We start from the raw sequence: 26,243 nt of genomic DNA on the forward strand, positions 1-26,243 counted from the left end.
TGAGCCAGTCTTCAACAACCAGTCGTCAAGATAGGGAAAGACTGGAACCCCTGATCTGCGCAGATGAACTGCGACCACCGCCATCACTTTGGTGAACACCTGAGGGGCGCTGGTAAGGCCAAAAGTTAGCACCGTAAACTGAAAGTACTTGTGGCCTACCGTGAACCCCAGGTAACGCCGGTGGGCCGGCAGGACGGGGATGTGAAAATAAGCATCCTGCAAGACCAACGCTACCAACCAGCCTCCAGGGTCAAGGGCAGACATGACCTGAGCGAGAGTCAACATTCTGAACTTCTCCTTCCGGAGGAAACGGTTGATGTTCCTGAGATCAAAGATAGGACACAGGCCTTTGTCCTTCTTGGGCACCAGAAAGTAGTGGGAATAGCAACCACGACCTACTTCTGGGGGAGTAACGCGCTTGATGGTTCCCTTGGCCAAGAGGGCCGAAACTTCCTGTTGGAGAAGGGCCAGGTGATCCTCCGACATGCGTTGGGGAGGGAGTAGCCCTTTGGGACTATCTGCAGAACCCACCTGTCCGATGTGATGATGCGCCAGTGGGGGAGGTGATGGCGGATCCTGGCGCCCAATGGCATTTTGTGGCCCTGGAAGGTTGAACTAGGAGCGTTTGGAGGCTGATGCAGAGGGGGCTGTTGTGGACTGGCTCGCTTGCTGGCCCCCTGAACAGCCTGGCTCTGGGCAGGACGTAGTGGGACACCCCTTCCATAGCCTCGAAAGGGGATAAAGGCAGACTGCGCAGGGCAGGTGGTAGAGGGGCCCAAGGACCTGGCCGTAGCCCGAGATTCCTTAAAGCGCTCTAGTGTGTTGTCTGCCTTGTCGCGGAAAAGGCGACAGCCATCAAAGGGCATGTCCATAAGAGTGGATACCCGAAAAAAACAGTCGAATCCAACCAGGCGTAGCGCCAAAGGGAAACTGAAGTGGCAATCGTCCTGCCAAGTGCGTAGGAGGTATCCAGTGAAGTAGTGTGGCTCACTGGTTAGAGGCGGCAGACCCGAGAGCAGAGGACGGCCCGGGACCAGGGTTCGATTCCCGACGCGGCAGGTTTCTGGACCAGGGTCAGCGGACTCGATAATTCTCTCGCCTCGGTGCCCACTCTGATCAGCGATCACACTCGGCAACTCTGGGCATTAGCTTGCCTCATCTTCACTAACGGCCCCACCAGACCGCCGGGGATGCCTGGTCTCACCCTGGAGACACCCACTAAGGGACCATCTCTCAGGGAAGCCAGGAAGGGTTTCGCAGCGGTCGAAGCGCGGAGATACTCCTCCGGGAGTCGATCCTAGCGCTATATAAACCTGCAATTAATTAATTAATTAATCCAGCCCACAGCGGATGGTAAACTATGCAGCGTCTCTCCCATAGACAACTGCACGGGAGAGCATGGCCCGGGCCTCCTCCGGCCACTGAGGCAACACTTCGGTCACCGTATCCCACACAGAGTGAGAATAACGGCCCAACAGACATGCAGTGTTTACCGACCGCAGTCCCAAGCTGGAGGAAGAAAACATCTTCTTCTCAAGTTGGTCCAGCTTCTTGGATTCCCTATCAGGTGGAACTGTAGGGAAGGCGCCTTTGGACATAGAGGCTTGGACCACCAAGATCTCAGGGGTAGGGTGTTGGGAGAGGAAAGTGGGGTCACACGGGACCTGGCGGTGGAGCGGACAACCATTCCATCCACAGGAGCCCATGTGTTGGGCCTGGACCAGGTGCCCAAAAGGATGTCAGTTAAGAGCTTCATTGAATGGCAGCAAGGGCTCCCAAGAGCCCGCTGCCGGATGAAGCACCTCTCTCTGGAGGTTAGTCCTAACTGCCACCGTAGGTAACTCAAGGTGAAGAGCCTCAGCCGCCCTACGCAACACCACTGCGTATGACGCTCCCTCCTCCGTAGGTAGGTAGGAGGAGGAGACAACATGCCTAGGTCTGAGGAGGTATCCAGACCAATGGGAACCCCCATTTCCTCTCTCCAGTCCGGCTCGTACCCCAGCTGCTCTGTCAAAGGGTCACCAGACTCTTCTCAGTCTTCCTCACCCTCCTCTGGCTGCCAATCTGGCTGAAAATGGCCACGGTGGAACACAGGGACAAAAGTACCGATCGGCGCCGGATCTGGCCAACTCTGGCCCGGCTCCGTGTCCACATCGGTGAGGAAGCTGGGGTTGCGCCGGCTAAGGGTCCAGCCGCCGTTGGCTGCGGACATGGTGCAGGTGGAATCAGCGTCAGTGGAGGTGTAACAAGGTCGACCTGTGCCGATCCAGATCCAGGCCTGGATCCAAGGGGGCCCTGCAGTGTCGAGGCCAGAGCCGCCGGCGGAGTCGGGCTGCCCAAAGATGGCATACATCGCTTTGTAAAATTTACTAAGCTGGGCAGGGGTCGCTACCGAGAAGGCCGGAGTCGACCCTGAAGGCTCCGCAAGCGGAGCTGCGGGAGGGCCACCACCCGCACCCTGCGTCTCATCGGCCGATGGACGAGGGGAAGTCGAAGAGCAACAATGCTTTTTCGACTTCTTGAGCTTCGACTTACCTAAAACTTAGTGCGAAGACTTAGACGACGAGTGGTGGTAATGGCTCCGCGATCGGTCCTGTGACCTCCCTCGCGACCAGGATCTTGAGCAACGCAGAGTCGACTGCCAGGCCTAGAGGAGCTTTCGGGACCGCTCCCGTAAAGACTTCGGGCCATGGTTCGGCAGTCGCAGCACGACTTGGGGTCATGGTCGCACTCCAGGCAGTAGAGGCACACGAAGTGCAGATCCATTACCGACATCAGTTGGGCACAGGAACCGCAGCGCAGGCCTTGAAACTGGGCATCCCTCGTGCACCAGATGTCAATGATAGACTCGAAAAAGAAGTTAAAAAAAAGTTGCAAGATCTCTTTGTGGAGGACCTGGTGACGACTCATCTTCAGCCACGGGGTTATCAAACTTTTTCTCAGTGGAGAGGGCTCACCGGGTCCCGGGTGGCAGACCAAAACCCGGGGCGCCCTCGCAACCGATCCTGGCGAGAATTTTTCATTTTCGCGACCGTTACAAGCGGCCAGAAAGGCTCCGCCGATCGCCATCGAGAATGGCAACATAACAATCTTCCCTGACTATACCCCGGTGGTCACGAAACAACGCAGGGGGTTCCTTGAAGTGAAGAAGGCTCTCCGAGAGGAGAGATAAAATACTCTATGCTATTTCCAGCCGTTACGAGTGGAGGATGCCGGAAAGGTGTGGTTCTTCCTCACACCTGAAGAGGACCAGGATTGGCTGGACGGCTGGAGAAGGGTGGGGAGACAGAGCAGAGATGATCACCGTGGACAGCGGAGCGACGAGCGACAGAGCACCGTGGACTGAGCGTGAAGGGGAAGAGCAGACTGCAGACGTGTGGAGGTTGGGAGGCCTACGCAACAGCTGTGAGGCTGACCTGGGTTGTGACCCGGTGGAACTGCACCAGATTTGGTAATTCGCTTTGACCAGAAATGTATGACGAGGTCCTGAGTATAAGGTGTACAGAAGTGTGGCTCACCGATTAGAGCGGTAGACCCTGAGGCAGAGGTCTGTCCCGGGACCAGGGTTCAATCCCCATCGTGGCAGGGTCTTTGGCTCAATGTCCTCGGACCCGATAATTCTCGCCTCGGTGCCTACTCTAATCATGGGTTCCACTCTGCAACTCTGGGCAATAGCTTGCTTAATCTCCACACCGGCCCTAACAACGCTAGGATGCATGGCTTCACCTTGGGGGTGCCCAGGAGTGGACACCTCACAGGAACAGGCCAGGAAGGAACCCACAGCGGTATTCGTACAGCGCTTAGAGACCCCTGGGTGATAGGCGCTATACAAGTGCAAATTACATTTACATTTCCACCCTGAGACATTGTTTGGGGGGGGTATTTTCCTTGCGGGGTGGCCTGGCCTGACTACGATTTGATGGCACTTGCAGGACTATGTTGCTGCAGTCTTTTAATCACTACTGACATTTGACCGTGATGTTCGGTCATAGACATTGGTGTAGCGCAAGGGCTCTGTGGAAGACTGGAGCAACTTTCTCTCACCCTCTCCGTTCAGGAATGGGAATGGGTACTGAGCACTCTGCTTTGTTGTGGTGGCGGGCAGTTCTGATACCGTTTAGCAGGGAGGCAGGGTGGGGGGCAGGGGGTGAAGGGGGTCTTTTGAGTAGTGTTTCTGTTTTTTCTGTTCCAAATTTAGGGCGCAATCTGAAGGCTAATGTACATGTTGCTGCGATGTGGTGCCACTGCTTTGGCAGCGGTTTACAAAGATGTGTTGTTTATGGCAGTAGAGACAGTGTCAGCACACTCTGAAAATTCTACTGATGTTCCAGATGTGACCCCAGTGCCCCCTTTCACACTACTTACCTGGAATGTGCATGGGCTGGGGGATAAAATTAAGAGAGGCCTGGTGTTGCAATATTTGAAGCGCTGTGTCCCAGCGGTGGTACTGCTACAAGAAACGCATTTGGTGGGTTCGGCATGCAAAGCTATGGACAGCTGGGGGTTCAAAATGCTGGTACACTCAGAGTTTACATCGGGCTCGAGAGGGGTGGGCATTTTAGTTCGTAAACAATTCCCACTGATCATAAATCGCACCTGGTCTGATACTCATGGGCGGTTTGCTGCCGTCTTTTGTCAGTGGGAAGGGAAAAAGTTCAATATAGTGTCAGTGTATATTCCCCCGCTCTTCATTTTGTCAGTTTTCCAGCACTCAGCGCCTTCCTGTTGAGCCTGCCGGAGGGAGAGCTTCTTCTAGAGGGAGATTTTAATGCAGTGATTGATGGTGCCAGGGACCGCTATCCTAGTAGGCCCACGGGGGCGGGTTGTACCCGTATGACTGGCTTTATTGACGCTTTAGGCCTCACCGATGCCTGGAGATATAGACACCCCAATGACCTCCACTACACTTATCAATCAGGGGTGTATAATAGTCTCTCTCGTATTGACTACTTCCGCCTTTCCGCAGAAGGCCTTCCCCATGTCACGGACGTGGCGATAGCCCTCGAGGCATATCAGACCACTCGCCCGTGTCCCTGGCATATAACCTACATGTCAAGACGAGGAAACGTATTTTCACTATTGCCCCAGGTGATTTACAAATCCCCAAGATCCGTGAAGACATAGTAGGGGCTACAAAACACTACTTCTGCGAAAATTAGACCTCCGTACAGTCCCCGGGCATTTTATGGGAGGCGTATAAGGCAGTGGTTCGAGGCCAAGCTATCGCTTCTATAACAGGTTATAAGCGAGAGGCGAGGGGAGAGATGGATACCCTGGAGGCTGATCTGGCACTACTTCAGGAACGACACGAGCGGGACCCCTCCCCAGACAAGGCGCAGGACCTGCGGCTCAAACAATGTGCAGTCAAAGAATATCAGAGTGAACAGGTTAAACTACGACTTCTAGCTACGAGACACACCATGTAAGAGGTTGGGGACAAGACAGGCAAACTCCTGGCATGGTTAGACAGGAGGGGTAGAGCGCAGAGAACAATAGCATAACTTCAAACATTGACGGGTACCATAGTCACGGCCCCTGAAGATATAGTATGCACCCTGGCTGACTATTTTAAGCAGGTATATACCTCTAATTCCCCCATGACAATAGAGGAAGCCCATACGTATATAAAAGATATTCGAATGCAGTCTCTTACGGAGGAAGCAGCATTGACTCTGGAGGCTGACTTCACGATTGATGAGGTTAAAACGGCCATCCATTCTCTGCAGTCTGGGAAGGCTGGGGGGCCCAATAGCATCCCCATCGAACTCTACAAGCGCACGTCTGATACCACTGCCCGTATCTCCTGAATATGTTCCTACACAGCTTGGAGGCCGGTGTCCTGCCGCGTGACCAACGAAGAGCCACTATAGTTACAGTGCCTAAACCGGGAAAGCCCCCGGATGAAAGCTCTTCTTACCGTCCGATATCTCTGCTTAATGCTGAGGCAAAGATTTTAGCTAAGATGATTGCTGCCCGTCTTACCTCGCAACACTCATCCATCCTGACCAATCAGGGTTTATGCCCAACAGAAGTACTGCACTTAACCTGCGGAGGGTCCATGCGGCTGTGGCGCGTATGCCCAGTCTTCAAGTGGGATGGGTATGCTCAGACGTGAGTCCCATGCTCTCCATACCACTGGAATCAAGCTATCCTGGCTGAAGACGGCTGATAGCCAGAAACTGGTCCTAGGATGCTCGATTATGGTCCAGGAAAGAGATGGCTTGGCAGTTCGGGCTGGACTGTTCCCATGAGGCACAGGGTCAAGGCTGATTTGCATATGGCCATGTCTGAACTGGGGTAGTGTGGAGTGCAAAGAAACGATGGATTTAGGCCCAGATCTCTTTACTGGGGTGAATGTATGACATTGTTCTGCATTCTGTCCATCAATTGTTGTTTTTCATCTGTCTTCAAGAGCCGGCAGTCATTCTCTCTCTAGATGCTCGAATGGCATTCGATATGGTGGAGTGGACTTACCTATTTCCAGTTCTCGAGCATCTGGGCTTTGGTCCCAAATTCTGTGCCTGGGTGCGCTTATCATACTCTCGCCCTCTAGCACATGTGTCCAGGGACTTTGAGCTAGGTCGTTGCACGCGCCCGGCTGCCCACTGTCTCCTCTGCTATTTGCTCTGGCGTTGGAGCCATTGGCGGCCTGGGTTCGATGGGACTGCATAATTAGGGGGCTACACTGGACCGCAACGTGGGAAGACCGCATCTCCTTGTATGCGGATGATATTCTTCTCTACTTAACTTCCCCTGGGTGGTCTATTGTGGAACTCGTGGACATTTGTGAAATTTTCGGACGGGTATCTGGTTATACCATTAATTGGTCTAAGTCTGTCCTATTTGTCCTCAAAGGCCCCCCTCCACAACTTCCGACGGAATGCCCCCTAAGGGTAACAGAGGATTCCTTTAAATACTTGGTGTGTGGATTACGCCTAATCCTAGTGTCTTCCTCCTTAAAAATCTGGAACCTCCCCTTGAGCGATTCCGATCTGATGTAAAGCATTGGCATACCCTGCCCTTGACTCTTCTGGGTAAGGCGGCCCTTTGCAAGATGATGACGCTTCCTCTGCTGTTATATATCCTGGAAAACACCCGGTTCCATCTTCCTGCAAAATATTTCAAGCAAATAGACACCCTAGTTTCAGGTCTACTCTGGGGTAATAAGGCGTCACGATTGTCTCGTGGTAAGTTAATTAGGAGCTGGTATGACGGAGGCGTTGCCCTCCCAGATATCCAGTTGCATTACTGGGCCGCCCACTTAAAAATAATAAACCAATGGCTTCACGCCTCACAAACTGAGCCGGCATTCCAGGCGGACCGATAGGAGATTGGGGAGGCCGGGACTCTCTCTGTACTGTATGAGAAACTGGGTACGTCATCCCTCCTTGGCCCAACAGCACACACAGTAGGCATTTGGTACGCTACGCAGACTCGTCTCAAGTGCAGGGACACAATTACTCAGATGACTCCACTGTGGGCTACACGCAGATTGGGCAAACTGCTCAAAAGCAAAGGGTTTCGAGAATGGAACCTGATAGGCATCTCCACAGTAGGCGACCTATGGAGGAGGGTTACCCTCATACCATTTGACCAGCTTCAAACACAATACGAATTAGCACCCACCGAAAGATTTAGATATTTACAGATCAGCCATGCCCTACGGCCGGTTATTCCGCCAAACACGGACTTGCCCGAATCGACCCCGTAGGAAGACAGGCTACTCACTGAACATATGCATAAAAAAGCGACGTCTTTCACATATCACAAGCTAGTTAACAATTTACTGGATCCCACCTTAAAATTAAGGCGCAGTTGGGCTGGAGACTTGGGGGACTTTGACGAGGCGGACTGGCAGACAGCGCTTTCTTCCCCACGAGAAGTGGCCACACCCTTTAAGCTCCGCCTGATACATCTGAAAATACTTCACTGAGTATACATACACTAGGACTACTCTGCACACCATAGGGCGCGCCACACACAGCTTTTGTCTACGGGGCTGCGGGGAAGAAGGAACATTGTTTCACACCATATGGCAGTGCCCTCAAGTCGCTGCCAACTGGGCTAAAGTCATGAGGACGATGTTGCAGGTAGTCAATGCATCAGTGCTACTTGAGCCACGGTGTTGTTTATTGAACATTTGGGACCCGAACGACCTTAACCACCCTGCTCAAGACTGGGTGACGTTGGGTATAATGTTTGCCAAGCGAAATATCGCAAAATGCTGGGGGGCTGCCGAGATACCCACGTTGAGAGACTGGTGCACAGATTTAGATGGGGCTATGTTGGTGGAGAGAGTGGTATACCTACACCGGGGTTGTCCACGGAAATGGGATAAAATCTGGGATGCCTGGAATGAATACAGAGGGCATCTGTGCGATCCACCGAGGCCAGCTGAGGAAAGTGATTCTAAATTTTAGATGGGCGGGGGTGGGGGGCTACGAGACGGTACCAATGGATTTGGAACAATGTTATTTGAATATTTCGCAAATTGTATTGACACTGCCTTGTATATTGACTTGCCTATCATGCTATATTTACCACATATCTATCAGAAGCCCTCTTATTGTTATTAATAAAAACAACTTCAAAAAAAAAAAAAGTGCAAAAGCTCAGTCAAAAAGTTACTGGGGGTACAGCTCTCTCCGGAACTGCGCTTGGTGGCGTGGAAAAAGAAAGAACTGATGTAAGCGCGCGAGGGCGTAGTGTAAGTAACTTCTGCGAGGTCATCCTGGCGACTACAACGATGGACGCGGAGTCGACCAACGCCACCTACAGACGCACAGTGGTACTGCTGACGAAAAACATTTGGGATCCAGTCTGACACCTGGGGGATATTCGAAGGTAAATAAACTAAAACTAACTGTTTCTTTAGGATAGGACAACACATCAGTATCATTTTCTGCAAAACTGTAGGTAAGCTCCAAGGGAGAACTTTATAATTTTGGGCACCCCAATGCTGACCAAGCGAACTTAACGTTTGTGATGATTGAACATTATTGTTCACTGTTTGCTTTGTGTATGGAATAGGTTTCCATAAGTGACACCTCTGACTGATATTACCCTTAGTTTATTTAGGATATCTATAATCCTTACTGTAATGTGATGCGTGCCCTTCAGTAGTTTGCAAGTGCTAATTCTTTTATGTTTTGATTCTACCACAGGTACCACCCCTCCCCTAATTCACCTTTCATTCAGGATAAACATGGTAATTTTAGTGCTAGGCTAAAGTGTTTTTTACTAGTGATGTACCACTAATAAATGATCTGTGTACACGTTGTATATGTCCCTGGATGGAGCTTTGGAACTTGCGAGTCAAATATGAAGTGTAGATTTCTACGAGCTACGCAGTATTATGCCTATAATTTCCAATACAGATCACGAACACCAAGTTGAATACAGAAAGATGATGGACAGATGAATGGATGAGACATATTAAGAAGAAAGATATGAGGCAAGCGGTTAAGGAAACAAGGGACAAAGGAGACAGGGGCAAGCAGATCAGAGATATTATACATGTAAAAAGTATAATAGCACCATTCCAATCATTTGAAGAAACAGGATATAGGTAATAGTCCAACGGGGATACAATAAGCTTCAATTGCTAACCTCATCCAACTGGATTTGGAGTCATCTGACGCATCAATATAAAAGTACGCTCCATTCTCTCTCACCTGGAAGAGACAAAGTCTTAGTTAGAACCAAATTAGAAAAAGAGCATAAAGAGCTTTCCCATTGCCAATGGGCCAAGGTTTTAGCTATATATTCTAAATGGAGGTCTACACCAATGGTTTTGTTCACAATATTTTCTGTGTGAATTAACTAAATTCTCTACCCTGTTACTTCTTTTAGCCTCCCAGTACCTTTCCCACTCATTCAGCCCAAGAGACACAAACCACACTGGGACAAATATGGCGAAGATCTGAGCAAATGCAAGTCACATTACAAAAAGGTCGGCCAGGAATGTACTTTAATGAGATCATAAAGACCAGTTGCGGTCTTTTATGACATTCATGTCTGTGGGGCTGGCATTACTCTGTGATGTACAAGGGACGTAGGAGGACTGAGAAAAGAGGAAAGATTGCAAACATTGTCTAAATACTAAGATATAAACGTGCAAGTCATTTACACAGCTTGTTCTTACCGCCCATGAGTACACGGTGCACTCATTCCTGTCCACTAGGATGTCCCCTTCAAATGGGCCAAAGATGCATCCCCTTGGGATGACCGGAATGGTGCAATAGACCCCAAACCCTCCCTGAGGTCTCTCCTTGACCACTAGCCCCTCTGGCAACGAAAGGAGAGCTCTGGATGGCACATTCTCCGGAACCGGCGTGTCCAGTATAAAGGTTGGTGCCCCGTGCTGTGGGCAGGAGTCTCGGAAGTATAAGCGACAGTCCTCACAAACTGGGAAAAGAGGCAAAGAAGACAGGTGTGAAAGCAGAATCAGAGTAGAACCTAAAGCACAGAAAAGACCAATAAAAGCAGGAAGAAAAGTAATTAAGGACTAATTTCAGCACCCCAAAGCTACCGATCATACACAAGCCATTAGTAGCCAGCGCAATAGAAGTCCAGATTTACTGCCAAAAGAACAGAGAATAGCTTGAACGTCAGCATCCAGGAAGAGAATAGAAAAAGATCATGAGCAACTACCGAACAAATCAGGGAAGACCACCTAATCTCAAGATTCTTCGAGAGATATAGGAAGTAGAAAAAACACTCACCACCCACAGAACAAGCAGGGTGATCATCATCAACTGCCAACAGCAAAGGAAAGGGATCAAAGCAACAGCAAATACAGTACTGGGATTGGAGGACAACATCAGCATCTACAACAGCTAAGAGGTCTAAATAAAACATCAGTAAATACCAGCAGGACTGAGAGAAGAAAAACTCCAGCCATTACCAACATAAGGCAGAATCTATACATCAACAAGGGCCAAACAAAATAGAAATCAAAAAATCATCAACCACAATGAGCAGACATGATATTAAAACATCAGAGATCACCAAAGCACAAGACAGGGAGAGGAACAACAACTAACTGGGGCTGGAATAAGTATCAGGTTGTCATTAAGTAGAGTTGGCCAGCAGAAGCCTGTATCTACATTCAGGTAGAAAATGTGCAGCACTTCCTTCTAAACATTAAGGAGGCACCACTGCTGCAAAACGCAGATAACTTCTGACTGGCACAAACACTCAGCATAAACTAGTTGAGTGGGGCTTCAGACCTGAAGTGGGGCATCAGACCTGAAGTGGGGCATCAGTCCTGAAGTGGGGCATCAGACCTGAAGTGGGGCATCAGACCTGAAGTGGGGCATCGGACCTGAAGTGAAGCATCGGACCTGAAGTGAAGCATCGGACCTGAAGTGAAGCATCAGACCTGAAGTCAAAGCATTTTGAAGGCTGGAACACTGTAGGATCTTAAAGGGAGCTCCAGCATAGCGCCCTCACATCCCAAAGGCCAGCCAGCTTACAATTCTGCAGCGCACATGCACAGCAATTGAAATTTCAGGACATGTGAATACTAGGCCAATCCTCCCGACATAGTGTAGTTGTCCATGTGCCCACAGACCATGCAGGTCAATTATAATATATGTGAGCACACAGGACCCTGCATGGAGAAAAGAGAAGCTGTTTTATGCAGAAGTGGTGCCGTGTGTGAGGGAGGTTCGCTATATTGTGTTCAATATCTCGACCTTCAAAAATATCGGCTATCACTATATTGAAGGTAAGTATGAATAAAACTGTAATATGCTGCAATTGGACACTCTCGTGCTGGTTGCGCGAGATTGCCTCCTGCAGCTTCTGCAGCTTATGTTTGTATTTGATTTGGATTCCACGGCCGGGCCTCGAACGATGCGTGCCAGGATTCTGCCAACGATAATCAGTTGGTGGAGATCCTGGTATGCAGCGGGGGCGCCTGGCTGTGGGTGCTGTAATTTTCAATAAACCTTTCTCTACCAGATCTCCTTGCAAGGACATTTATTACATTTGGCGACAGAGGATGAACCTTCTAGCACCCACCAGTTCTACTTGGAAATTTTTATCTTCCGTATTTCCTTCGTTGGGCCACTTTTGCTGTTTGCTGCGACTGCTCACTCCTGCAGTCTGGATCGGGCATTTCGCTTTGCTGCTCCTATTGGCCGATGACGTAGTTGTTGGTACCGCCTCCTCGATGTTAGGGAGCCTCCTTGAATTCGACACTCCTATTTGCTGATGACTTCATTTCCCATACGAGGGAGCCTCCTTGAAACCAACGCTGCTGTTGGTTGATGACGTCTTTACCGACATCGATTATTTGAGGCTCTATTGCTTGGCAACCCAGGAAGCCTCTCTAAAGCCGACACTTCGTGCTCTTTACGCTTCTCTCTAGCATATCATAGCAACAAAAGCAAACTTGTTCGAGGCATTTCGACGCTCTCTGCTCTGAAATTGCTTCTCTGCAGATCTGTAGAGAGTGTATTTCTTTATGGAAGGTATGCATCTCTTTATTCTCTGTTCTGGAATTCTCCAAGTGCATCTTTCAGGCACTTGCTTTGAAATTGAGTTACTGCCTTGAAGTTCATGCCTCATGTCGTGGGTCCTTGGTATGGAGGACAGAATAAATGATGGACCCTTTCTAGAGTCAGCACCTGACTGGCTATTCCCCGGTAAAGTTCTTTAACCCCTAAATTAAACAAGGGGGTTGTGTGCACACTGAATGGCACCCATCATCACCGTGCCTCTTCCCTAGGGAATTTCAATGCAAAACAGACAACCGCAAAGGTGCACCACAAGACATGAAACAATAAGTGCAAATGGTATTAAAGCACAATAAGGAGAAATATCTCAGAGATGTTGAGGTTCTTCTTATATTCTTTATTTTCGATAAGCAGTAAAACACATACAGCCGACGCGTTTCGTCCCAAACTGGGACTTCTTCAGGGCTTGTAATTAGTGGGACGTCGCTTGTGGGGAAAAGTGTGAAAGGAACCGGGATCCAGAAAATACGTTCCCGGCTACTGTAATCCTTTAATTTATTGGTTCGTTCAAAGGTACAAATAATAAGCATGGACTATAAGTATGCTAAAGGCCAACGTGAGTAATGGTTTCTCAAAGTTCCTTGGTGATGAAGGAGATCTTCCCACCTAAATAGTGTGACTAACTCATACCGTATACTGAGTCAGATCTAGGACTTGAGGTGGACTGGAGGTCCTATCAGTCCAGGGGAGGAGGGTGTGGGCACTGTGTACCAGTTGGCCGTTTTTGATCAAGCAGCTGGCGTCCCGGTTCCTTTCACACTTTTCCCCACAAGCGACGTCCCACTAATTACAAGCCCTGAAGAAGTCCCAGTTTGGGACGAAACGCGTCGGCTGTATGTGTTTTACTGCTTATCGAAAATAAAGAATATAAGAAGAACCTCAACATCTCTGAGATATTTCTCCTCATTGTGCTTTAATACCATTTGCACTTATTGTTTCATGTCTTGTGGTGCACCTTTGCGGTTGTCTGTTTTGTCCTTGGTATGGAATAAATCCTATTTCCTTCATCAATAATGTGTGGACAATTACTTTGTTGACATCATTGGATTGCACTTCCTACATTTATTGGCGAAGCTTTCAAGACCCACCGACTTTGAGAAGGAAAGATTTCACCGAAGGAAACATTTCACCGATAAATATTTAATCTACTTGAAGAAAGAAATATTTCATAACTTCGGAAAAAATCTTGAACAAGTCTCCACACCACTAAGGTACTGTTCATTTAACTTTGTGTGGCAGATTCATTTTTTACTCGTTAGCATTTGCTAACCGAAACCTCTCTTGCCGCTTTACATTTCTTTTGCGCATTTCTAATAATTTGGATGTTTGCAAGTATCTTTGTGAAAAGGTTTGGAGTTACAACACCACTCCACATTCTACCACGAATGTCACTCCTTATTTTTTGCTCAGGGGTAGAAAACCTGTTTCTTCTCTTAACCCTGCTTGGTTGACGGGGAAAGTTGGTGAGAATGTCCTGGTTTAGATATTCAGAAAGTCAGGAAACAGGTTGAACTCAAACAGGAAATGTATAAGAGAAATTTTGATGTAAGAAAACACGTTAAAATTTCTTCTTTATCTCCTGGTGACTGGGTTATCATCAAAAAGCCCATAAGAGTTACGAAAGGTGAATCAAAATTTTCAGCACCTGTGAAAGTTTTAAAAGTTTCTAAAATGGCTGTTATGTTACAGGGTCGTGGATGGTGGAACACAAATGCTGTAGTGAAAATTTCGAAACAACAAGCAAAAATAATTTGTGTTAGGTCTGTTAAAAAAGCTGACTCTAGTTGGTTTGATTTTGAAAAGATGGATCAGAAAAATGATATTGTTAATTCTTCTCATACTTCATTGGATTTTGGGGGTGGTGATTCTAATGCTGTTATTCGTCAAAATGCTGAAAATGTTGTTGGGAATTCTGGCGATCATGCACCAACTAGATGCAGCTCTCGTGTTAGAAATCCTGTCCGTTCTGATGATTTTGTTTATTATTGAATGTGTTTTTTTTGTTGTTGTTGTTTTTTTGTTTAGGTTTATTATAAGGAGGGGGGTGTGTAGAGAGTGTATTTCTTTATGGAATGTTTGCATCTCTTTATTCTCTGTTCTGGAATTCTCCAAGTGCATCTTTCAGGCACTTGCTTTGTAATTGAGTTACTGCCTTGAAGTTCATGCCTCATGTCGTGGGTCCTTGGTATGGAATAAATCCTGTTTCCTTCATCAATAATTTGTGGACAATTACTTTGTTGACATCATTGGATTGCACTTCCTACAAGATCCCAGGTAGGATCCAACCATCTCACCTTCTCAGCGACAGGCACACTCTGTTCTTGGATTAATTTCAGCCTGCATTTTTACAACGGTGACAGGCACACCTTTCATTTGCAATTGTCAGACTTCATTAACATTCTTACTTTAAACTTCTTATTTTTGCATACTGAAAATTATAGTTATTTACATTTAGGTATTTTCTGAATATGTTTTTACTGTATTAACCTCAATTTCATTTGCAGCAAAAGTTTGTATAATATATATATATATATATATATATATATATATATATATTCACAGAAAAAACCATAGGTTATAGACCATATATAGTTAGGAATTTGCATTTACAAAACCTTATTTTATTTGCACAAAACCATTGAAATTCCATATATAGTTAGTTGCACTAACTATATATCGCGGACCCGCAATCCACTGCTAATGATGTCACATATTACATCATTCATGACATGGTCAGTGACATCACTGATGACATCTCAAATGACATCACTGATGACATCACTGATGACAACACCCAGTGACTGTATGTTTCTGTAAAGTTAAAATATGTCTTACATATTGAAGAATGAGTGGATGTATAAGTGTCTGGATGAAGGATTTAGTAGGTGCATGACTGACTGTATGAGAGAATGATTAAATGTGTCTCACTGAGTGCATGGGTTAGTGATTAAAGTGTCTTAATTTGGCAATCATTATTTATGTTCTTCTGTAAACTGCTGCATGTTTAAATCAGTAGCTATATCAGTAACTATATGGGTTATTGAATGGTTGCCCAAGTATTTGTATGGGAGACTGAGTATGTGTGTGGGTGGCTGGGAGGTGTATAACTCTGTGCATAGATGTGTGAGCAGTTGATTCCCTAGGTGTATGGGTTCAAAAGTGCATGTAGAAACAGCTGTATAGACAGTTAACTGTGTGCATGAGTATATTGGTGAGTGAATGGATAAATCAGTTCTACATGTCAAAGTTATGTACATATGTAAAACACACTCCATGTGAGAGTTGACATATATAAATAACTGAACATAAGAGCCAGTGAATGTGACAGTGGCTGTATGAATCATTGTGAACTTGTATCAAGGATTGTATAAGAGAGTAAATATGTGTTAGTATATGTTTGAATAAGTAAGGTGTGTATAACTGTATAGTTGAGGAAATGGAGATGTGATTGATTCTTTGCATGACTGACTAGGTGTGTGAGTAACTCCATGGATGTGTGACAGTCTGTGAGTGCCTGTTTACACTGAGTGTATCTAAGGTTATATTAGAGTCTGAAGATGTATTATCACATAAATGATATCATCAGTGATGTAATCAGTAATGTCAAATGAGATGTCAGTGATGTCATCAGTGATGTCATTTGAGATGTCATCAGTGATGTCATCAGTGATGTCATTTGAGATGTCATCAGTGATGTCATCAGTGATGTCACTGACCATGTCATGAATGATGTAATATGTGACATCATTAGCAGTGGATTGCGGGTCCGCGATATATAGTTAGTGCAACTAACTCTATATGGAATTTCAATGGTTTTGTGCAAATAAAATAAGGTTTTTTAAATGCTAATCCCTAACTATATATGGTCTATAACCTATGGTTTTTTCAGTGAATTTTCAAGGTTTTGTAAATGCAAATTCCTAACTATATATGGTCTATAACCTATGGTTTTTTCTGTGAATTTCATTGGTTTTTTAAAAGCTAATATCTATAGCTGTAAAATATATTCTTTATTAAGTGACGTATCACGTAGCCCGTGAGACGCCTCATGATGCATCGCATAACCGTGACGTATCGTCTCTGCAGCGCAAACCAAACCCAAAACGTAAGCGCGCCAGAACACGCTTAAAGATATATATATATTTTTTTAACCTTAATTAGACAAAATCCACACGTGCACATATCACAAACGTTCAAAAAACACAATATGGTCGGACTCCCCTTACGCTGCCGGTTAGCTGCCCGGTTAACGTACCAGGAAGCACCTTTACCGCGAAAAATCGCAATTTTATTTTTTTTTTCACCCCCCAGGGAACTTTAATAGCCCCCTCATTAATCCTAGGGGTTCAGGAGGGGTCTGCCTTACCCCTTTCATTCATTTACACCTTTTTTTTTTCCACCTCTTGTCTCTCGATCCCACAGAGAGACAAGATGGCGGCCGCTCCAGACTGTTTACAATGATAACAGCCAATCAGCTTCTCCTCAGACTCCTGTTACACTGCCGGTTAGCTTCCCGGTTAGCTGCCCGGTTAGCTGCCCGGTTCGCGTACCAAGACGCGTCTCTACGGCGAAAAAATCGGGTTTTTTTGGCCCCGCGTGGCTTTATAATATCCCCCTCATCAATCCTAGGGGGTCAGAAGGGGTCTACCTTGCCCTCTTTCCTTCATTTCCCCCTTTGGTTTGGCCTCCTCTTGTCTCTCGATCCTACCGAGAGACAAGATGGCGGCCGCTCCGGACTGTTTAGAATGTTGACAGACACCGGAGAGCCAATCAGCTTCGCTTCGCAAAGTTCCGATACGCAAAAAGTTCGCGAACCGGAGCGCTGCCCGGAGCGCTGTTACAGATATATATCTTGTTTTAAACGTTAATTTCTCAAAATTCACTGAAGCACATATATTGAGACCTAGCAAAGGCACATCGGGCTAACAGTCCCTACAATTTTGCCAAGTTTCGTGGAAATCCATTCAGCCGTTCGGGCTAAAACTGAGGCCAACCGCCCTATGGAAATTAACATGGGAAAAACGCGTTTTGGGACCCCCCTTTTTTCTCGGCCCCCCCTTGACGAACCCCCCCCAAATTTCCAGGAGCTGCTCAGAAACAAAATGTGCCATTTTCCTGAAAATTTCAGCCAATTCCGTCCACAAACGCCAAAGTTATTAGGCATAGAATTTTCAAAAGTTCCATAGAGAAAAAATCCTAACTATATATACCTACTGGCTATCGCCAGTAGGTTATATATATATATATATATATATATATATATATATATATATATATATATATATATATATATATATAAAACCTACTGGCAATAGCCAGTAGGTATATATAGTTAGGATTTTTTCTCTATGGAAAAAAAAGGTGTAAATGAATGAAAGGTGTAAGGCAGACCCCTCCTGAACCCCTAGGATTAATGAGGGGGCTATTAAAGTTCCCTGGGGGGTGAAAAAAAAAATAAAATTGCGATTTTTCGCGGTAAAGGTGCTTCCTGGTACGTTAACCGGGCAGCTAACCGGCAGCGTAAGGGGAGTCCGACCATATTGTGTTTTTTGAACGTTTGTGATATGTGCACGTGTGGATTTTGTCTAATTAAGGTTAAAAAAATATATATATATCTTTAAGCGTGTTCTGGCGCGCTTACGTTTTGGGTTTGGTTTGCGCTGCAGAGACGATACGTCACGGTTATGCGATGCATCATGAGGCGTCTCACGGGCTACGTGATACGTCACTTAATAAAGAATATATTTTACAGCTATAGATATTAGCTTTTAAAAAACCAATGAAATTCACAGAAAAAACCATAGGTTATAGACCATATATAGTTAGGAATTTGCATTTACAAAACCTTGAAAATTCACTGAAAAAACCATAGGTTATAGACCATATATAGTTAGGGATTAGCATTTAAAAAACCTTATTTTATTTGCACAAAACCATTGAAATTCCATATATAGTTAGTTGCACTAACTATATATCGCGGACCCGCAATCCACTGCTAATGATGTCACATATTACATCATTCATGACATGGTCAGTGACATCACTGATGACATCACTGATGACATCTCAAATGACATCACTGATGACATCACTGATGACATCTCAAATGACATCACTGATGACATCACTGACATCTCATTTGACATTACTGATTACATCACTGATGATATCATTTATGTGATAATACATCTTCAGACTCTAATATAACCTTAGATACACTCAGTGTAAACAGGCACTCACAGACTGTCACAGACTGTCTTATATACTTATATATGCCTCCCAAGAGGAGTGAAACGAGTCATGGAGGGCACTTGCCTGTGACATTTATGCCGAAATAAAATGTGTTTGCTGCTTTGCATAAACTGAATGTGTGAAGGTCGTTAATAATTCTTCAGGAAGTAAGAGGTCCGTGCCTGCGAGTTGCTGTTCCTTGAAGGGGGACGGGTAGGAACTGTTTCGAGATATATATATATATATATATATATATATATATATAAATAAATAAATAATACCATGGCGCCAACGGGTTAAGGCTTTTCAAAACCATATTGTTGCTATAGATGCTGTAAAATTTTCTCCTGATCTCAAAGTGGCTATTCTTTATGGTTATCTCGGTCTTGCTGCGCAACATGTTTTTGAGAATTTACCGAAGTTTCCTACGCCACCTGGCGAGGCTGGTGATGCGGAACATTGGGATTCTTATAAAGAAGCCCTAGCTCGCTTAGCAAGGCATTATGATCAGGAATGAAACCTTATGCTTGAGAGACATAATTTCCACAATAGAAAACAGCGCGAGGATGAAACAGTGGAGGAATACATCGCTTCTTTACAAGTACTTGCATCCACTTGCGAGTTTGAGGCAGATCCTGAAATATATATTCGCGATCAGTTTGTATTTGCCTGCTATTTTAGGAAGATACAAAAACGTCTTCTCAGCTGTAGAAAGCAATCATTGCAAGACACTATTGACATCACTAAGAGTATTGAAAGGTCTATTGTAACATCAAAAGTTCTCCAACAAGATCAGTCTGTTAACTCATTCAAGTCAGTCTCGAGTGATCCCGGAAATGCTGTTAATGTTTTTAGGATGTATGACATCACAAAGCATGCTTTTACATCGCATGCTTTTACATCGCAAGTTTTACAACGCATGCCTTTGCAACGCATAGTGTTAAGGGGTGCTGGATAGTGAATAGTTTAATTTGCTATTCCAACTCCAGTCCCCATGGATAGTAGGGAAGGTGTTGGATAGTAAATTAAATCTATTCCCTATCCTAGAGCGCCCCCCAGCGCAATGCGTTGTAATGGTTTGCGTTGTAAAAGTTGCGATGTAAAGGCACTGCGTGGTAAAAGTTACGTTGTAAAGGATGTTTCCCATATTTTTAGGTCCTCTAAGCAACCTTTTAAGAAAGTGAACACAGTGTGTTTTAGGTGTGGTTCCCGTTCACATCACGGAAATCATCCCATGTGTCCTGCTTCAGGAAAAAGATGTGTTTCATGCCAACAAATTGGCCATTTTCAAAGTGTTTGCAGATCTTCGACGAGACCTACCAGAGTCAATAGTATAGAGGTTACAGATTCGATTGACAATTGTACACAACAATTTCATGATACCATTGTTTCAATTGAATGTAATTCGGTTTTCAATCCTCATCAAGTTAAACGTCCCCTAGGTGTTACCTTATTTGGAAGAATTGAGATTCCAATTATGGCAGATTCTGGTTCTCCAATAACTATCTTATCCGATGTAATGTTTTTTGAAAAATGGCAGAATTCCATTACCTTAACCAAAACAGACATTAATCCAAAAGCCTTTCGAGAATTCGACATAGAAATGTTAGGATATTTTAAATCAAGGTTGGAATGTCTAGAAAGGTCATTATTTACAAAAGGTTTATGTAGCTGTAAGGGGACAGAATATAGCTGGATGGCAGGATCTTGCCAGGATGGGTCTGCACCTTGTTCCTGGTTCTGATAATCCCATTGTAGTTGGTGATCCTCCTCAGGGTTATTCCCTAGCCGGATGGTTAGAAAATGAATTGAACACATTAGATTTTATTGAGGTTACAGCTCATTCACAGGATGTTAAAAAGATTCTAGATTTATTTCCAAATTTATTCTCTGATAAACTAGGTACCGTCAAAGGGTTTCAACATCAGATAAAATTGAGACACACGCTCAACCTTTTGTACATAAAGTTCGCCCATTACCTCTCAGTGCCAAGGATGAACTCAAGTCTACACTTCAAAAATTGTGTGATGATGGAGTTATTGCACCATGTAACTCTTCGGAATGGGTTTCTCCCATTGTTATTGTCCGGAAAAAATCTGGCGAGGTTAGGCTATGTGCGGATTTGCGCACTTTAAACAAAAATATACTTATTGATTGTCACCCGCTCCCTAAAATTCATGAACTTCTTGCCAGCTTAGGGGGTGCCAAATATTTTTCCATTATAGATCTCAGCTGAGCTTATCACCAGATTCGCTTGACAGGTGATTCCCAGGATCTTCCCACTTTTGTCACACCCTTTGGTGTTTACAAATATCTCAGACTGCCTTTTGGACTGGCCTCCGCAGCCAGCGTATTCCAACAGATCATGGATAATCTTTTTCGGGGTGTGCCTGGGGTTCAAGCTTATCAAGACGATATTCTAGTCTTTGCCAATGACTGGGAAACCCATTTAAAAAAACTTAACTTGTTTCCTAAGCAAATTGAATGATGCAGGTATGACTATCAGATATGACAAATTTGGCACACAACAGTTAGACTATTTAGGTCATACTTTGTCTTCTCAAGGGATCAAGCCAAAGTTTTCACTCGTCAAAGCTACAAGTCATGCTGTTCCCCCCAAGGATAAGGATGCTCTTCGATAATTTTTAGGCTTGGAAGAGTACTATGCCCGTTTTTTTAAAGGCTATGCTCAGATTGTGGAACCTTTGCGCGCCCTATTGCGGAAAGGTACAAAAGATTTTTGGTCTAATGAGGTTGCATCCTCATTTGATCAAACCAAAAAACTAATTCTGGAAGCCGCTGCTCTTCATGCTTTTCAAGTTGATGCAAAATGTTTCATTATGGTGGATGCCAGTCTCACAGGTTTCGGTGCATTTCTTGGTCAGTGGGTGGCAGGAAAAGAACACACCAAAGCTTTTTCATCAAGAATACTTAAACCTGCAGAGACCCATTACAGTACAATTGAACGCGAAGCACTCGCTTGTGTTTGGTCAATTGAAAAGTTCAAGAATTACATTTGGGGCGCGAGTTTGAACTATTTATTTACCACAAACCTCTTACACATTTATTTAATGGTGATGGAACCTCTGCCAGATTAGTCAGGTTACTTTCGAAATTGCAAGAGTTCCATTTCTCTATCAAACACATTGCAGGCGGAAGAAATTTCAGGGCTGATTGCCTTTCACGCATAGCGTTTCATGATGCTTCTGATATGGATGATATGGATGACACAGAGTGTGTTGTGGCAGCACTCAATGCCATTAAAAAATGTCCTAGTATTACTGAACAAGCATGGTAAGAAGCTTATAGTAAGGATGATATTCTTAAACAGGCCATGCAATATATAGTAAAGGGCTGGACAGAAAACAGGAAGCTTTCTAATAAATTGAAAGCCTTTTCCATGGTTGCTTCTGAACTTTCTTTGGTTAATGGCATGGTTATCAGGCCACTTCGCCTCATATGGAGCCCGCGCGTACGCGCAGCGGGCGCGCCGATTGTGTGCCGAAGGCCCCCGACATCGCCATAGCCACCCCAGACGGCTACAAGATCACCCGGAGGGACCGCGTCAACCAAACCGGAGGAGGCATCGCCATCGTCCACAGAAACACCATCCGCATCACAACCAACTCCGACGACACCCTCACCGCCACCGAGCACCTTCACTTCAAGATACACACCGACCCCAAGACCACCCTCAGACGCACCCTCATTTACAGACCCCCCGGACCACGCACACAATTCAGCGAAGCCATCGCAGACTTTGTGAGTCCGCACGCCCTCACCTCCACAGACTACATCCTCCTAGGGGACCTCAACTTCCACCTGGAGAACAACAAAGACTACAACACCGCCGCCCTGCTGGACAACCTCGGACTCAAGCAGCTGGTAAAAACCCCCACCCACTACGCCGGCCACACGCTTGACCCCATCTTCTCCTCCAGCAAGCACATCTCCTTCAGCCACTCCACCGGACTACACTGGACAGACCACAGCTGCGTCCACTTCAACTTCAGAAGAACCACGACCCACCACCACCCGCAACAGGTTCCCCGCAGAAGCTGGAGCAAGATCACCACCGACCAGCTCACCACCACCCTCAGCCTAAACCCGCCCGCCAACAACAGACCCCAGCGAAGCAGCCCGCAACCTCACACAGTGGCTCACCAACTGCGCCGACAAACTCGCACCACTGAAGAACCCTCCCAGCAGGAAAGCCTTGTGGTTTACCAATGACCTCAAAAACTCCAAGAAAACCTGCAGCACCCTCGAGAAAGCCTGGCACCACGACCAGACAGCAGAACACATGACAGCCCTCAAGAACGCCACCTGCAAACACCACCAGCTGATCCGCACCACCAAGAAGACAACATTCAAAGAACGACTGGACAACAACACCCACAACAGCAAGGAACTCTTCAGCATCGTTAAAGAGCTCTGCAACCCCAGCGCCTGCAACAACGACATCACACCCTCGCAAGACCTCTGTGACTCACTCGCCTCGTTCTTTCACTGCAAGATCGCCGACATACACAACAGCTTCAGCGCACAAACCACGCACCAAGCTCCCCCCACCACCACCCTCTGCACCTGGACCCCTGTCAGCACCGAAGACACCACCCGCCTGATGAACACCATCCACTCCGGCTCCCCTACCGACCCCTGCCCACACCACATCTTCAACAAAGCCGAATCCATCATCGCACCCCAACTCCGGAACATCATCAACAGCTCCTTCGCATCAGCCACCTTCCCGGAGAGCTGGAAACATGCTGAGCTAAACGCCCTCCTGAAGAATCCCACCGCGGACCCCACGGACCTCAAGAACTTCCGCCCCATCTCGCTCCTCCCCTTTCCAGCCAAAGTCATCGAGAAGACCGTCAACAGACAACTCTCCGCTTTTCTCGAGAACAACGGATCCCTCGACCCCTCACAGTCCGGTTTCCGAGCAAACCACAGCACCGAGACCGCCCTCATCGCAGCCACCGACGACATCAGATCCCTGCTCGACAACGGGGAAACTGCTGCCCTCATCCTCCTGGACCTCTCAGCAGCCTTCGACACCGTATGCCACCGCACCCTGATACATATTAAGAAAGACAGTGGTCCCTATAAGTCAATGGTACAGAGAAAACAATGATCATACACTTAATAAGTGGTATGTCTTCTGTCCGTCCGGACAGGATTTTTATTTTTTGTTAACTGCAGATAAAGTGTTTCTTAGAAAGAATGTCAAGCGGGCACAGCCGTGACCCTTAACATAAAAGACACAACAACAAAGAAGCAGTATAAACAAGGCAAGAGAATCCGTCTGCGCACTTGTACATCAGTAAAGCAGACTTAAAGAGTACAAAAAAACCACACCATTGCATTATCAAGTTATACATGAGTACTTTGCATATGGGGCTAAAAAGTCGACGACGTTTCGATGCCTATTAGAATGGAGGCATCATCATCAGGACAAGAGATGACATTATTGTTGTCTTGGACAAGAGTAAAAAATAAGCCTTATTGTTACATTTAGTAGTAACAGTGTGGCATTCCTTAGGAATTTCTACGTGGTTGAGGCAGCTATAGTGAAATATCTGGTAGGTCTGGTTTGAACCTCGACTCTGATTACTTCGGTATCGTATTTACCGGGAATCAAGACTCGGACATATTAAAGCCACGAGGAGCACAATGGCTACAATGAAAGTGCAACAGCACTGCTGCTGGTGTGGTTATCCGGTCCAGATAACCACACCAGCAGCAGTGCTGTTGCACTTTCATTGTAGCCATTGTGCTCCTTTTTAGGTCTCGTAGACCTATTGCTGCCGAGTTGCCTGTGAAGCGACCTTCACAGGTGGACGAGCGCCGATTGCCCATCGTGACCGCGCACGCCCAGCCCCCGCCCCCCCAGCCGTGCACTTCTCAGTCAGAGTCAGCCATGCCTCTCTGTTCTCGTTTGCGCGCACACACACACACACTCTGCATACACACACGCAGGCACACACCCACTGCATACACACACACGCAGGCACACACACTGCATGCACACACCCTCACCTACTCACTGGCTCACGCGCACACACACACACAGTCACACACGCGCATCCACACACTCGAAGTGCCCATCTCCTGTCTCGCTAGCCTGATGCACCAAAAACACAGTATTTACACGTCGTCCCCCCCCCCCTACTCACCGGGCTGACTCAGGAGTCCCCCGCTGCTCTCGAGGCCGGTCTTTCCTCCTCAGGTGTGCAGGGTTAGCGGCTCAGGCTCGGCAACAGCAGGCGACGCAGAAGGTGATGACGAGCTCCCTAGACGTCCGATGTGCATGCTCACGGCACATGGAAACGCGCACAGCGTGACTTGCTCCCGTACAGCTGAGGTGCATGCTCACGTACAGCTGAGGTGCATGCTCACGTCCTTCGCTTGTTTCTGCTTGTATTTATTTAATTTCGCGGCCGCAAATGCTTGTGCGGCCGCCAATGCTTGTTACCTGAAATGAGGAGAGAGCCCGCCGCAGCAGAGCCGTCCAGCTGAAAGCTCCAGCCAGCGTAGGACGCTCCCTCCGCAGCTGCGTGTCTCAGGCATTTCGAGCAGCAGGTGAATCCAGCTCTGATTTAATCACCCTTGTTTGTTAAAAGAGAGACAGCTTAGACAGAGCAAAGAGGTTAACACTTGGGTAATGTGATAGATTAAACAATCTGAAGGTTAAGAGTAACTTTTTCTCCATATCTTAATTTAAGTATAACTATATACACCCGATTTATGCTCGTGAGACGGGGAAACCTTGAACGCTTAAGTTAAGAGATAAATATGCAGTTCGTTTTTAAACAGTTGTCGTACTTTTTTGTTGGCATCTGCTGTTGTATGACGTGATGTTATTCGTGTGTATATACTGGTCTAAAACAGACGTACGCGATTTTCTCCAGATATGAATAAGAATAAAAATCCAGCAAAAAAACATAATTCCACTGAACAGTCATCAAATAAATGTCAAACCATTGTATTTAAACACAGCTTCCAGCAAGCCTAGGGTTCAACTTCCTCTCTGATTGGCTAGTTGGCTGATTCTATTTGGAACTCTGCATGTGGGGTGGAAGAAAGCCTTCCACAGCGAAAGCTAGCATGAAAAAAGTAAGTGAATTAGATTACAAAAGGATTGAGGGGAGGGAGTGGAGAAAATATCAACACGCATTGTGTTGGGTGCTCTCGCGTATTTCCGTTGCAGTTCTAGCTCTAAACGTTTTGTTTAATTTGTGTGAAATGTGTTTACACACAAACAGTATAAAATAAAGCTTAGGACTTGCATAATTCTGCTGCAAAGGGGTCTGCGCCTATATATGGACCCCCACAAAAACGATTTTCTGACGGCGGATAGCTGAGAAAATGTAATGACAGAATGTACAGCTGACTGTTGGCTACACGGTCTGTGCAGCAGAAAAACGAAAGCAGAAATGTAAAACCCAACGCAAACCTTCACCTTTGTTTGTGAAGTTCCCTGGC

At 46.2% G+C, this 26,243-nt stretch overlaps 1 protein-coding gene across 2 annotated transcripts in view; it reads right to left on the reverse strand.

Annotated features, from left to right (window-relative positions):
• The window catches only part of LOC147701440 (E3 SUMO-protein ligase ZBED1-like), a 199,448-nt gene that overhangs the window by 79,997 nt on the left and 93,208 nt on the right, over window positions 1–26,243 (reverse strand). The window contains exons 3-4 of one of the 2 annotated variants that reach the window (XM_086928653.1): window positions 10,145–10,407; window positions 9,610–9,674 (exon numbers count right to left, since the gene is read on the reverse strand). In XM_086928653.1, coding sequence (XP_086784779.1) covers window positions 9,610–9,674; window positions 10,145–10,407 — 328 coding nt within the window. The remainder of the gene's footprint in view (window positions 1–9,609; window positions 9,675–10,144; window positions 10,408–26,243) is intronic. The other variant, XM_086928654.1, reaches the window with a different exon arrangement.

This window comes from Lissotriton vulgaris, chromosome 7 (assembly GCF_964263255.1).
Source record: "Lissotriton vulgaris chromosome 7, aLisVul1.2, whole genome shotgun sequence".
Taxonomy (NCBI): domain Eukaryota; kingdom Metazoa; phylum Chordata; class Amphibia; order Caudata; family Salamandridae; genus Lissotriton; species Lissotriton vulgaris.